The 14,290-nt window shown below is 32.1% G+C and overlaps 1 protein-coding gene and 1 long non-coding RNA gene across 3 annotated transcripts in view; one reads left to right on the forward strand and one right to left on the reverse strand.

Moving 5' to 3' along the window:
- The window catches only part of LOC145935306 (uncharacterized), a 173,623-nt gene that overhangs the window by 58,304 nt on the left and 101,029 nt on the right, over positions 1-14,290 (reverse strand). The window contains exon 4 of the long non-coding RNA XR_014425195.1: positions 14,234-14,276. This is a non-coding gene — a long non-coding RNA (uncharacterized LOC145935306). The remainder of the gene's footprint in view (positions 1-14,233; positions 14,277-14,290) is intronic.
- Positions 1-14,290, forward strand: part of Nachra7 (nicotinic acetylcholine receptor alpha7 subunit) — a 194,245-nt gene that overhangs the window by 47,875 nt on the left and 132,080 nt on the right. Inside the window, exon 2 of one of the 2 annotated variants that reach the window (XM_083036494.1) lies at positions 9,590-9,732. The exons of the other annotated variant lie outside the window; for it this stretch is intronic. Within the exon in view, the coding sequence (XP_082892620.1) occupies positions 9,590-9,732 (143 nt within the window). The remainder of the gene's footprint in view (positions 1-9,589; positions 9,733-14,290) is intronic. 2 annotated transcript variants of the gene reach the window in all.

The raw sequence follows: 14,290 nt of genomic DNA on the forward strand, positions 1-14,290 counted from the left end.
ATGTAATTATCGTTATCGTTTCTGGTATATTTGTGTGGCGCGATAGAAAATTGCAACGTACATTGTCGCGATTGTTTTATACGCGATCGTAGTTTTATAATTATATGATTATGCTTTACGTCTTTTGTTGTGCAATGAACAACGTTATAATTACGAGTTGTTGAATTCGGGGATGGATAATCGGGAACAAAAGCGAACCACAAAGAAGGATTTGCATAATCGTAAAATTTGCAATGTAACAAACGTCGCTTTTAATTATGTTGTCTTTGTTTACCTTTTCTCGCTTGATTTATCACAATATAGTTTATCTCAGTAATATAGTTTATCTCATGAAAGGGAAAAGAAAATTACTCGCACGAAATAATATAGATGAAGATCTATAAGAGAGTAAATTTACATTACATGCACCTCCAGCAATTAAGCTCCAGCATTAAGCTTGTTTAATTAAGGAATAAAATGTTATACGATTTGTTGGTGAACTGGGTTGCTTAAAATGCGATATATATCTTATTAGATCAATTCGAATTAAATACAATTTACACCGCTTTCGTTTATATGAATGGAACTCGTTAATTGAAAAGCTCGAGCTTGATTAGATGATTCAAACTGTCTGACGAGTTTTGTAATATATGATATTGAATTCAAGCATATTGCATACGAAATATTCAATCATACGTTCGTAATAAATGTTTGCATACTCCATCGATTAATTCGAAATTAATCGAACTCGATTTACTAGAGTAATGTGATGTAAAAGTTCAAAAGAGGTATTGAATTGAAGGTTCATGAAAATTCGATTCGTATCAATTATATCCATAGAGTGTATTAATTAAAATCAAAAGAGCATGCGCGTCAAGTTGTAATTATAATTGGCAGCGTCGAAGAGTGACATGTAGCTTGTAATTAAAACAACGTACTGATTGCTTGGATTTGTTTAATTGTAGAGCTCTCTTTCTATAGGATTGAAATCAAATTAGTCGCTAATTGCTCCATTAAACTCGAAATTTCGTGGAAGTCGAGCCGATGAGCGAATGTTTATCCATCGTTTATGATTTCGACGAAATAATCATGTATTTTCGTGAATAAAACGCAAAGCAAAAATTGAGAATAGATATAATTTTCTCAAAACTAGAAAAAGAACAACGTGGAAAATATATTTGTTTTATCAGCAAAGAAATAACTTCATATTTCGTATTATAATTAAATTAAATTAAATTAATAAAAAATAATATCATCAATTTTACTAAAAAAAAATTAAATTAAATTACTTAGACAAGAATAATTTTTCAGGAAAAAGTACATGATGATAAATATTACTATATACATTTGTTGTTTATAACATTTGTTAAATGGAACTTCTTTAATATTTTTTAAAATTTATACTTAATTAAATGTTAAATATAATTTTCTGATAAGATTTTTCTATTTTATAGACTGCAAAGTATTAATACACATTTGTCAGTGTTTTTCGTACATTTTCACTATTTTCTCTTTCTCAGATTAGTAATTAGGAGCTTAGAAATCTCAGCAAATTCGCGTCTCAGTTCCTAAATGAACTACTTCTTTGCTTCTTATTTACATCTTGGCACTAGTCACCTGATTCTAGCCACCTGAGGCCGATAGGTAGAAATCTATTTTAGAGAGCATTCACGTCCTTTAGACGCGATCTCGTTGTCGAGAAGTGAACTTGATCGTAACACACGATCGACATGAGACGAAGGTTCCAGCTTGCTGGCAAGAATTCCGTACACGAGCCACGAACTTAGTTGAAAAAGTATCTGGAAGTGCCTACGCTTACTATCTATGGAGGGTCTCAACTATCATGAGAAAGATCCGAGTCAAATCTATCTGTGTTATCTCTCCCACGAATATTTTCAGCTTGCATACCGAAATCTTGTAGAAAAGTTAACACCTTGAAAGCTAAACTCATTTGAACGATTTTGACTATTGTGACGGTTATCATAATATGCAAAAAGATACTCCTGAAAAAATCAGCTACTTCCGCTATTAAGTCTTTGAATTTATATTTCGACTCAGTCGATCCTTTTTTTTTACTGTATCTGCAATATTGCAATTCGCGTTTCACAAGAATGCAAATCTCGGAGTGCAACTCTCGAAAGATAACTCTCGGAATACGGAGTCAACAGTGCGCAGAGTGAGAAAAGTTTTTAATCGATTTTGCTCGCACGGACGTGACTTCCGCTTGGCAACGGAGCTTGCGGATCCACAACCAGTTTAAGTGCACTGGGAAAAGAAATTGACAGTTCGTGCGGAGGCTTTGCGAGAGATTGCATTATAGTAGGAAGATTTCTTTTAGATCCATGGTTTTTCTCTGGAGTGGTTACACTTTTGTTTCGTGAAATAACGGCAATTCTGCCTTTATAGGTATAGCTTTGACAGTAAACACTGTTATTATTTCCGGTCTCTATTTATGCTATCTGTGCAAATTTTATTCGCCTTTAAATTTTTAATTTAAAAAACAGAATTAGAACAATTTATCGGGTATAAATGTAAAAATTTAAATACTCTCGCAATTAGTGGAATTTAATGTCCGTGAAATGAACCGAGGATCACTGATGCACGAGCGAACAATACGGGCATTAAAGTAGTAGATAAATTCGCCACGCGTCACGATTCAAAAGTAATAATCGAGTTAATTAGTAATCGGTAGCGAACTACACGCGGAGAGGAGTTGTGTCACGTAACAAGCCTTCATTGTATCCTGTTTTCGTATTGTAGACGTACGACACGTTCGCTCGATGGCGGCACGTGTTGATTCGTGAATAAGCGCCAAAAACATGGATTTCGCGGGAGAAAATACAAAATACCTCGAAATTCAATTATTGTAGGCTCATTATAGATGCTCGCGAGAGAGTAATGAGATGCTAATGCAATCGCGCAGACTCGTCCGGCGAATTCGAATCGGTGATTGTGATTTGTTAAACGAGTCGACCGCAATCGCGACAATTAAGCGTGCAACTGGATGCGATTAATCGACCGCCTAGCTGACGCAGCGTCCCGAAAGCCAGGCTATTTTATAGTCGCTATCGAATCTTTCCGGTATTAAACAACTCCCGATAAGCGATGTCTAGTGCCGGATTTGAAGCTGCGTTATTGTCGTCCCAAGTTTATTATTTCACTATCAGATTTTATTTTATCCAACAAATAAAAATCGAAAAAATATATTTATTTACTTTGTAAATAAAAATAAATTATTTTCTTTAAATATCGCGAAACCCCTCTCAACACAGTTACAACTTACATATTTAGCTAATACGTAAATTCACTGGCGACACAGTGTTTGTTGATGTCTCTAGTGAAAATTATACATTGTTGTGCACCATAGCACATATATGCATATATATATATAATATATGTATATATAAGATGTTAGTAAAATATCGGGCAAACTTCAGGAATAAGTTCTCCAAAGCAAGTAAAAATATTCATATCAATATGTGTCAGCAAACTTTTAATTTTCCAAATGCAATTCAATAACAGATTGCCCTATTCACTTGACATTATTTACGCAAAGATTTAATGTAGAACAACCATTTCGCGGTTATCTTTTAATTCTGTAAACTTATTCGCAATTGCATTGTGTTCTTTTAGTACGATAAATTCATTATATACTCATAGTTTGTTCAGGCATTTCATAATTTTATACTTATTTTTAACGCTTTCCACAACTAAATAGAAAATTAAATATTAGAATAATCATTATAATATTCTCTAACCATATATAGAACTGTAAAAATAACATTTGTTTCAATATCGAAAATAGAATACCAAGGATTTTGTAATTAAACTGGAAAATTAATAGACATTTCGGATCGCTCATAATTATAATCAAACCGAAAAGGGCTTCTCATCTTGTAGTTCTGTTTATAATGGGAATTGTCCGCATAAACGCAACATTTGTCTCGCCACATAATCGTTTGTGACGTTTACTGTAACGACCATAATCTACGTCGGCCGACGCAGCTGGATGCCAGCGATGACTATGTCCCGATGGCGAATTAACCGCAAAATCAGGCCCAAATGTCGGAGTAAACTCTGGGAGACGAGCACCCAGTACGAAATCATCAACAGTCGTTATCATAAGATCGATTTGCATTGACCGTTATCTGCCTGCGATCGCAATGCACAACGCCCATTGTGATATTCCAATTATTCGGCGTATTCTGCGGTATTTGCCGAGATCTCGTTCACCAAGTCCCAGATATTCCGCAGTTCATGTAAATTTCATATATGCATCCTACACACACATGTATTATATATATTATATAATGCATATGTATGTGCTTATACGTGTCTATGTATGTATTATAGGATGCATATAGAATTAATTCTATTCTACAGCCAAATCATATTTATATATAATTAGAATTCATATCTTTTTATTCCTTTTTTTAAATCTTTCTTATAAAAAATCTTCGTAAAGTCTGTAAAATCAAGATTTCGTTTTCAAATAAGTTTGCAATAAAGTTTATCTGAAATTAAAATTACGAGATAATTTGGAAGCGATTCTTCATTTGTTTAACTTGTTAAATAAATTTTTGGCTCTAAAACAACAAGTCGACATTGGTAGCACTACTTAATGTGGCACATTAATGCAAGCGTGTGTGACAGAGTATAAATGTAATTTATATATTTATAAATATCTTTATAATACTTATATATTATATTATACAATACGATTGATTTCGCTGATGTTTGCTGTCAGTGCATAAAATAAATATGTCTACAAAATGAGGACCATATGAATTGAAATTATTTATTTGTTGTTTATCATTATATTCTACAATTCTTGGAATTCTTTATAATGCAATAAATTGTTGAGAATAATTACATCCTATGTAAAGCACGTTGTTTCTCAGTCATTAAACAAATAAATTTCTTTATTTGTGTTGCGTATTCATATCATGACAGAGAGAGAGAGAGAGAGAGTCAGTTACTATTATGCAATATCAACAAAAACATCGCATATTTTATACATAAAAGTATTATGTATCTATTGCAAAACGTGACAAGAGTTTAACGAGGAAAAAATTCTTTAGCAATTTCATGATATTTTATTGATCGCCGTCTTATCAGAGTTTTATGGTAGTGTAGATTTATGGCAAAAATCCGGCATGAATAAGGTACAGACATAGATGTTTTATAGCTTCAGATTTATCTCACGTACTATGACGAAGTCTTCTCTTATCGACGGGAATAAAAGTCAATATTTCAAAAATTCGTCAAACTGTCAACCGTTTGCTATGTAAAATAATAAAAAAAAGGGACAATTTGTTTTGTAAAGCGTTAAAAATGGACGCGTATTTCAGTTTTGATGCACTTTGGTTCGTTCGATAATTTGCAGCAGTACGCAAACAATGCAGTGCATGCTATAGAATTGTAATTCCTGGTCGAAAGTGACACTACTTTTGAAATTGTGTTACTATATTGTTCGTTGTTGTCATTTTGTCCAAGAGATTCTCGTATAAATTTTCATCTCTTGATATCCATCTATTATATGGCATAATATATAATATGTTATGCGTAATGGATCGTAGAATTCCATGAGTAAATGTAAAATTTTTATTTATGATGCCGTGTATGTCCGGTGAAAAAATATTCCCGAATTCATTTTTCAAATCTTCCATCTTAGTAATTCTGGCAAGACTTGCGACGTAATCTTTATTTATACCTCGAAGAATACTGAGTCCTGCACTTACCACAATTCAAATCCTGATAAGAATTGTGTGGAAGTCGGCCTTAGAAGAAGTTTTAGTTCTTATACACGCAGAGATCTTATTAATGTCCTTTGTGTGAATTCCCGCGAACTTTTACGTAGGGTTTCATCGGAGAAAGCGTCTACATATAAGTCTCTTTCAAATAAAAATAATTTGTAATTGTTTGTTCAATTGTTTGCACGCACATATAATCTTATTTCTTCTAATTAGCAAATATTTTGTTTAATTATATACTAATTCCAACAGTATACTTATTAAAATTTGTTGTAAAAGTTTTGTGTTGTATACCAATAAAAAGACTTTGGAATAATTCATATTAAAATTATTCACAATATAATCTTACTTTTATTTTTATAAAAAAAGTGAGAAATAGAAAATGAAAATGTTTAAAACAGTCTTATTTACGAAATTATTATGATCGAGATATTACTCACATATGGTCCATATTATCGCGCATTTTATATATTTATCGACAAAAATAATTTCTTGATGATCATCTTTGCCAGCTAAAATTAATTTTCCTTGGAATAAAAAATATCATGCGATGTTCAGGCGCGTCAGCGATTCTTTTCTTCGTTTCATGCGCGCTCGGCGTTATAAAATCGTCCGATCTTCTGCGAAGAAAGTGGAATAAAATGCACCGTAACCGCGGAATTCCGTGTGAATGGCCGTGTATGAAACTTAAAACTCTTACTCTACCGAAAGATAAAATGTTATCATTAAGCCACAGCCTCAACGCGGAACTCAGAATGTCGAGACGTTTTTACTCCGGTGATTAGAGTACGCTAGAATGTCTCCCATATAAAGCTTTCGAGATTTTAATCTCTTGTATTTTCAAGAATAAGCCCTAATCCAGTTTATTGATTAAAATAAAGAGCCCTATCCTCTGCAAAATTGCGTATAAAATTGAATTTCTGTTTTAATAGACAATCCAGAAAATTGCGTTTGTAGTGTGTGTAAAGAATTTGAAATTCTGAGATATATATCTATATAAAAATTATTCTTTCCGTCTTTTTCATTATATTGTGAATTAAATAATTAAAATAATTAAAATAATTAAATGCAAATAATTAACAAAAAATATTATTTTTTAACTCGATTGTTACGCGATAGTGTATCTATAAAGTCTTAAAGTCGCATTTATTCCGCTCTCTCTTTCTTTAACATTCATGAATTCAATTATCCACCGTATTTCCCAAGGATGCCGTATGTCTAAGAGTTTTACAATTTGGTTTACGTAGTGGCGTTTTCTTTACATGTGCGACAGAAATGGAACGATGCCGCGCGGATAACGAGAATTTCTCGAAAGCGCCGAGAAGAAACTGGCACGTGCATTTTTCATCATTCTGCGCAAGGATGCGACGAGATGCCGCCAGTCGCGAGGAAATGTACTCGTATCTAATACTTTGCATTCGTGAAATTTAGGTGTATTGGTAAAAATAAAGCGAGAGAATCCTATCTACTGAAATATATTAAACTTTCTTCTTCGTTCATTTTTTTAGCTTTGAAAATATTACATTATCCTCGACAAATCATGAAATAGATTTTTATAAAGTTACTGTGTCATAATAGAGAGAAAGAGAGTGAGAGAGAGAGAGAGAGCAAAATTATTATTATAGTCTAATAAAACACACTATATTAATTTTGTAACTCCATTATATAATTATGACACAAAAAGTTAATTTTTTTAATATGGTACTCTGATAGTATCTCACAGATTATGTTAATATAAGAGAAACGGTTTATGATCACGGCATTATCGCGCCTTTTGTGAAAGAATTTATGCAGCGCAGGGATGTTCCTGCTTTAATTACGCATATTTTTTCTTGACTGCAGATTCGCCTCACACCGTTTAAATTTGTATTCTTGCACCTTTGTTCCGACTTTCGTGGGCGGGCTATAATGTAAATGCGTATACGTAATGCAAATTTTGCTCGTCCTCCAACGGAAACGCAAATGCTAACGACACGAAGTGCAACAAGCGCGGATTTTACAGTTGTCGATGCGATTCTAGAGATGAGAACAAGACTTTGCATTAATTATATCGTTTCTCGTTATTTCTACAAAGTGTATTGCGAGTATCATGTTCTTCCTTCCGTGTAACGGAAGTCGAATATAACAGAGAATTCTTTTTTTGTTTCAATATCAAGAAAGCACCGTATATTAATAGTTTTCGATTTAGAAGCAAAATAAAATAAGGATTCTGGTTTAATTTTAAGTCATTATATTTTAATAATTTTATTTTAAAATTTTATTATCAAGATGTTTAAAAACTGATTATTGAACTTAGCTATTAATAATTACAAACTTGAAAAAGAAGATTAAGTAAAATCAAGAGATATTTGATGAGATAATGCATGTTCAGTGATTATTTATAAATGTGTTCTCTACTCTAGTAAAAATATAAATCAATTTTACATTGCAAACAATCATGTAATATCGTTAAATATTTGAATGTAAATATTTTGACATTACTTTCCGTTTGGATTATGATTGATGAAAGGTCACCGTTATACTTGTTCAGCTTTAAGCTAGTTAAACTTTACGGTATCTTACTTCCTGAGATGTCGATAAGTGTCGATAAACTCCCGGCCGCAATATGAAACTTTGGTTCAAGTATCAGATCCTCGATACATCGATGTAGCTATTTACAATACAAGGCCGAATAGTTCACTAATCTGTGCTTTAATCCATTGAACGTTCGGCCTAGTATGTATTAACTATTACAGCGCGAATTCCTAGCATCGCATCTAAATAGTTAACTTATATTTTTATATCGTCTCTTTGGCATATGCGTGTCCTTGGGATAACAGTAATAAAGATGAAGCTAAATTTGATTTGTCTTCTGAATATATATTTCACACAAATATATAAAGAAAAATATTATATAAAGTATTTATAATAGATAAAAAGATTTTATACAAATAAAGATTTTATAATTGCTCTCTATATAGTTAATTCTGTTCAATTGAGTATGTTAGATTTGTTTAAGTGTGTAATAAACATTTTAAGACGTAAAAACTTTAAATTTATTAGTACTAGACTCTTATCTGAAACTTACTAAATTTTATGAACCATAAACTTTCGCGTACTTACTTTAACTGAACAAAACGTTTCGTAACATAATGGAATACATAAAAAAAGGAAACAGAAAAAGAAAGAAAGAGAGGGGGGAGAAGGGAGGGAAAGAAGATGGTAAAGTTAAAGATAAATAAAAAAAGTAGAGGAAAGGAAAAAATAGGCAGACAGAGAGAGAGAGAGAGAGAGAGAGGAAGAACCGTCTAATAAAAAGCGATAGGGTAAAGGAAGAAAGACAAAGAAGTGATTTATTCAAGAAAGATAAACTGCAGGTCGTAATGGTAGAAAGCAAGTGAGAAAGGGGCAAGAAGACAGAGATTTACAGAGAAAAAGAGTGAGAGACAACAAGCGACGAAGAAATAACGAAAGAGGTGGAGGAATAGAAAAAGGGAGATGAGAATTGAGAGACAGAGAGAGAGAAAGAGAGTAGTTGCGAAGTTGTATATTCGCGGAAAGTAGTCGAAAGCTTTGGACCGGGGTGGTTACAGTAGCAAAGGGGATGGGTAGATACTAAATAGCTAGGGTAGGTCTGGGCTCGCAGTCCTAAGAAGATAAACTCTGCTCGGACATGGGTAGAAAAATATAGAAAAGGAGAGAAAGAGAGAAAAAGAGAGAGAGAGAGAGACAATTTTTAATCATTCCTACGTTTTCCCGCTCCCATTTCTTGCGCCTTTTCCCGAAGCGAGGCGTTGCGACGTCGGCGACAAGGACGAGGTGATCGTTGCGACTGATTGCGCGCAACTTCTCACTCACTACTGATTGTAATTGGGCAGGGCTGGTAAGTGGCGGTTTACACGAGAAGCGGCTGCTGAACGATCTGCTGGAGTCGTACAATGTGCTGGAGCGGCCGGTGGGCAACGAGTCCGATCCCCTTCCGCTGAGCTTCGGCCTCACGCTCATGCAAATAATCGACGTCGTAAGTGTCCAACACTATTTTCTTCAACTTCTTCATCCGACATCAGATCGATTTTCCTTCGGGTTTTCGGCGCTTTCAATTGTTCGCGTCATAAATTATATATCATTGCTCGTAATAGAATATGAAGTCTATTTTTTTTGTTACTTAGATGCAGCTTATATATTTGTGTTTCATGTTAACATTAATTAAGAATGTATAAAATGTGTTACCTTTTTAAATATTTTTTTATATATGTATATCTTACTTTATATATATATCTTATATATATCTAAATCTTCAGATATCTTGTATTTTTTTTTCAAAATTTTTTCGTTCTCTTTTCTTTCTGAAAGGCTATTCGAGACTTTTTATATTTAGACTGTGATGATCATTTTCTTTTAATTTCATCAGCCGTTGTCTAATTATTATCCGATTAATTAAAAGCTTCTATGTGATGATCAATATCAGTCTTCGAAATTTCAAGAAGTCGAGTAGTCAGAATTAATAACGTTTACTTTAGCAACCTACGCATTTCATTGTATTGCTATGCAATTTGCGCAAATTATAATTTGCGCGAATAATTATTAGTATTAATTACTGTGATGGTATTATATAAATTTAACGCGTTCAGGTAGATGTATTAAGATGTGCACTACATATATAAACATGTTTTGTCCTCATAATAGGACACTCGCATATTAGACATCTTGAATAATTGTGTGACAATAACACGTATATTCTTGAGCATGTTAAGATAATAAAGCGTGTTAACGTTTATATAGTTAAAGTTCATGATTTTCATTATAAAAATAACTACGCGTATTAAAATTTTCTTACTTTTTACAATTGATTAAACTCGCCCTCGATTTAAAATTACTAAGTTTATTCATCAGATTGCTTTACGTATGTGAAGAACTTTATTAATATCACTTTGTGCTTTATTAATATCACTTCTGCTTTATTAATATCAATTGAAGGATTTAAAAAGAAATATAAAAGTATTTATTTCTTTACTACTTTGCGCGATACTCTGTCTACGTAGATCCTATTATTAAGAAAAGTGTGGTTGTATGTTTTGATTTCATTACATATATAATACTTTATATAATATAATAGATTTGAGCGTACGTTACTGTGACGTATGCACATTTTTATAAGCAATGCATGCTTATGGTAAAAAATAACGTTATAGTAAACCAAGCTCGGTTACCGCAATGCTGCGATTCGTAGACGTGTCAGTATAATAAATAGCGTACAGACCGACGAAATTCCAAAGTTTCGGTCCCAAGTTGGTCGTAGATGAATCGCGTGCACCGATCAATGTCACAGATCGACGCTCAAGTTCCGCTTAGTTCCGCAGACATTATAAATCGGGATAATAGTGTCGAGATCGTCTCCAGAAAATTGCTAATCTCGACTGTTTGCGTGCTTTTGATTAAAAATATTTATATCATTATATGGCTTTTAAACTCGTATTTATATCTTGCAAAGCACATTTCTATATAATCATAATTAATTAAAAGAATATATCTTTTTACTTCTTATATACATTAAACACATAACATATATGTTTCCGAAATTATAGGAAACTATTTCTTTTTATTTAATTATATATAAAAATTTGCAGAAGCATATTTTAAGGAAAAATAAAAAAATCAGCTTCAAATTAATTCAAAGACTTGGGTTTATATATGTATATTATAAATTATAAATTGAAGAAAATCAGAATTGAATATATATATTCTATATTTAAATACATATATATATATTTACTTCTCTTAATTTTTTAAATTATTCTTTAATGCAAGAACCATCTAAATGCTTTCATTAATTATATTGCTATTTAATAATGAGTTATTTTAATTTTCTCTCAAATAAATTTTGGATTTATTATAGCACAATTAGTTCATATAGTTATAGGGAAATAATCCAAAGTACTAGAGCAATTATCTTCAGCACTCGTAAACCCTATCATATTGTTTTTCCCTCCATTTCCGCGGTTCGCGCCGATTCGATGGCAAGAGGTCAAACGGCGGTGAAGCACGACTTCCTCAAAAAGACAACGACCGAATCCTCTTCTCGTATGCGCGAAACAGGAAGCTTTTAATTTCCGAAATCCGTATAGTCGGCTGGCTCCACGGCAGCTAGTTTTGCTGCACCCTCAGCTACCCCATTTCAATCGAGAAAGGCAATATCGCCAGCTTCGCGGTGTGCACACGCGTATGTACATATACCCCGAATATAAATAGCGTGCACGTACACGAGCGTGTGCACCGTTTATCTTCCACGTTGCACGCTGCAATTTTCGACGCAGCGCCGGGGGATGCGCGATAAACTACCGAGAAGGATATCGAGTGGCAAGGGATGCGAGCGCGGTATTGTGATCGTATTAGGATCTAATAATAATGTTTCGGCGGTTATATTGAGAGGGAGACAAAATGGTGCTAATTTATATATAAAAAATGAAAAAAAAGATTATTTTTACGACAAAAGATATACTCTTCAAATAAATTTTTTTTATATTTGTTTAATATTTTATGCGATTACTTTCCCGACAATAATAATAATAATAATAGTATTCTATCCACTCTCTTATCAACGTTACTGTATGTTTTCTCTATATCGTAGATATGTAAATATATAATTTAACAGTAACGAGAAATTATTTGAACTCGTCGCACGTTTGCACGCCTCGGAGTGCATGGAGCAGTGATTATTAAAATACGTTATGTCCTTATATGATTCAAAAGATATTTGCATCGCGGAATACAAATCAGCGTGTGTATATTGCATCTATGCACGTACTGTATCTAGATAGCGTATCGTTGCACGTACGTTACTGCATCTGCACTCATGTACAATGTATACGTGTCACTGTCTATCGCTTCTGCATATTTCGGATATATTTTGCGTATCACTGCATAATATTGCGACTATCTGTAAAGTCCAATCAAATGAAAAATGCATGTGCGAAATAACAATTTATTCAGTTGTTATTTATTTGCAAAGTCATCTTACATATCGAGGTAGATAAATTTTATTCGTGTATAATGGGCGCAAACTAATGATTCGCTTGTAAGATGTAGAATCATCTTAAGATTACCGTAATTACCACAAATGCAGCAGAAAGTACTTTTTAATTTTCAACATTAAGCATTTTAATAAGCAAGCCTCAAATTAAAATTTCGTTAAAGCAATTCTATTAAGAAATAAAGTTCTCTGCTTGCAATTTTGTAGTAAAAATTATAAGGACTTCTAGAAATATTTATCGCTATATGTGTTTAATGTGTGCAATATATGTATTTAAAATTGTCTGGCCATTTATTTAGATTAGTTTAGTGTGTTTAAAAAAAACTTAGCCACATTTTTCTCTTTCCTCTCTTTTATTTCATCATAAAAAATCCTTTAGATCCTGCATATACTGTGATAATATACTTTAACTTTATTTTCAAACAATCAATAAGAAGTTTTTAATGTCATCGCACATTGAATTAATTGGCGAAAATTTAATTGTAGGGAGTTGACGTGGCGCGCGCGATATTGTATCTCCATTTTTCTCTACGACAAGTAGGAAAAAGCGCTGCAGTTTATTTTTTCATAAAGATTCAGACATATCTTACACGTACGTCACTTGATATAAAAGCATAATCATCAATAAATAAATATGCAAAAACTGTACGTATAATTTTATATGTATAACTCTTCGTATGTTATCGAGATATCGTTTATCGAAATTATCTTCAGACGAATATCGATAAAACCGGCTTCATGCAGAGATCTCATTTCTCTTTTACACCCGTAAATATTCATGAATTGAAATATATATATTTGTTCATATACGTCTTATCTCATTTCAAAAGGCAATGGATCTGTGAAATATTATATTTGTTTACACTTATTTATTCTTATTACGCTTAATTTAAATTATCAATATTATCTTTTAATATAATAATATTTGTAGAAATAAAAACAATAAATTTAGATATATTAAACAATTTATAAATATAAAAATTTTTTTTTTTATGAGTTATTTTTATATCGCTAGTACATTAATCAACAGGGTAGTTGTAAATTAATCGACCAAACTAGCCAATAAATTTTGTTTATTTAATACAAATTACGACATTTCGACCATATGGTTGTGGTCCTTTTCAAGTATGAACTGAAATAATAATTAAATTTAATTTAAACGGTCGAAACGTCGTAATTTGTATTAAATAAACAAAATTTATTGGCTGGTTTGGTCGATTAATTTACAACTACCCTGTTATAAATATAAATTATTTTTATTATCGTTAGATATGTTATTTTATTGCAAACTTAAACTTTTATATATTGATAAAGAGAAAATTTTAATTCTTTATTTTAATTATTTATTTTAATTCTTTTTTGTGATACTGCTCTTTTCTGATATTTCTTATACATATATATATTTTACACGTACATATTGTATATGATATGTATAATTTTCACAGAATCCATTATATAAAATTATATAAAATAATTATAATTCATAACTCACTGGTATGACGTCCAACAGCAGAATTGTAGCATACCATGTTGATCTGTAACATACAAA

This window comes from Prenolepis imparis, unplaced genomic scaffold (assembly GCF_030444845.1).
Source record: "Prenolepis imparis isolate NDT839.2.m4 unplaced genomic scaffold, iyPreImpa1.0 SCAF_4, whole genome shotgun sequence".
NCBI classification, from domain to species: domain Eukaryota; kingdom Metazoa; phylum Arthropoda; class Insecta; order Hymenoptera; family Formicidae; genus Prenolepis; species Prenolepis imparis.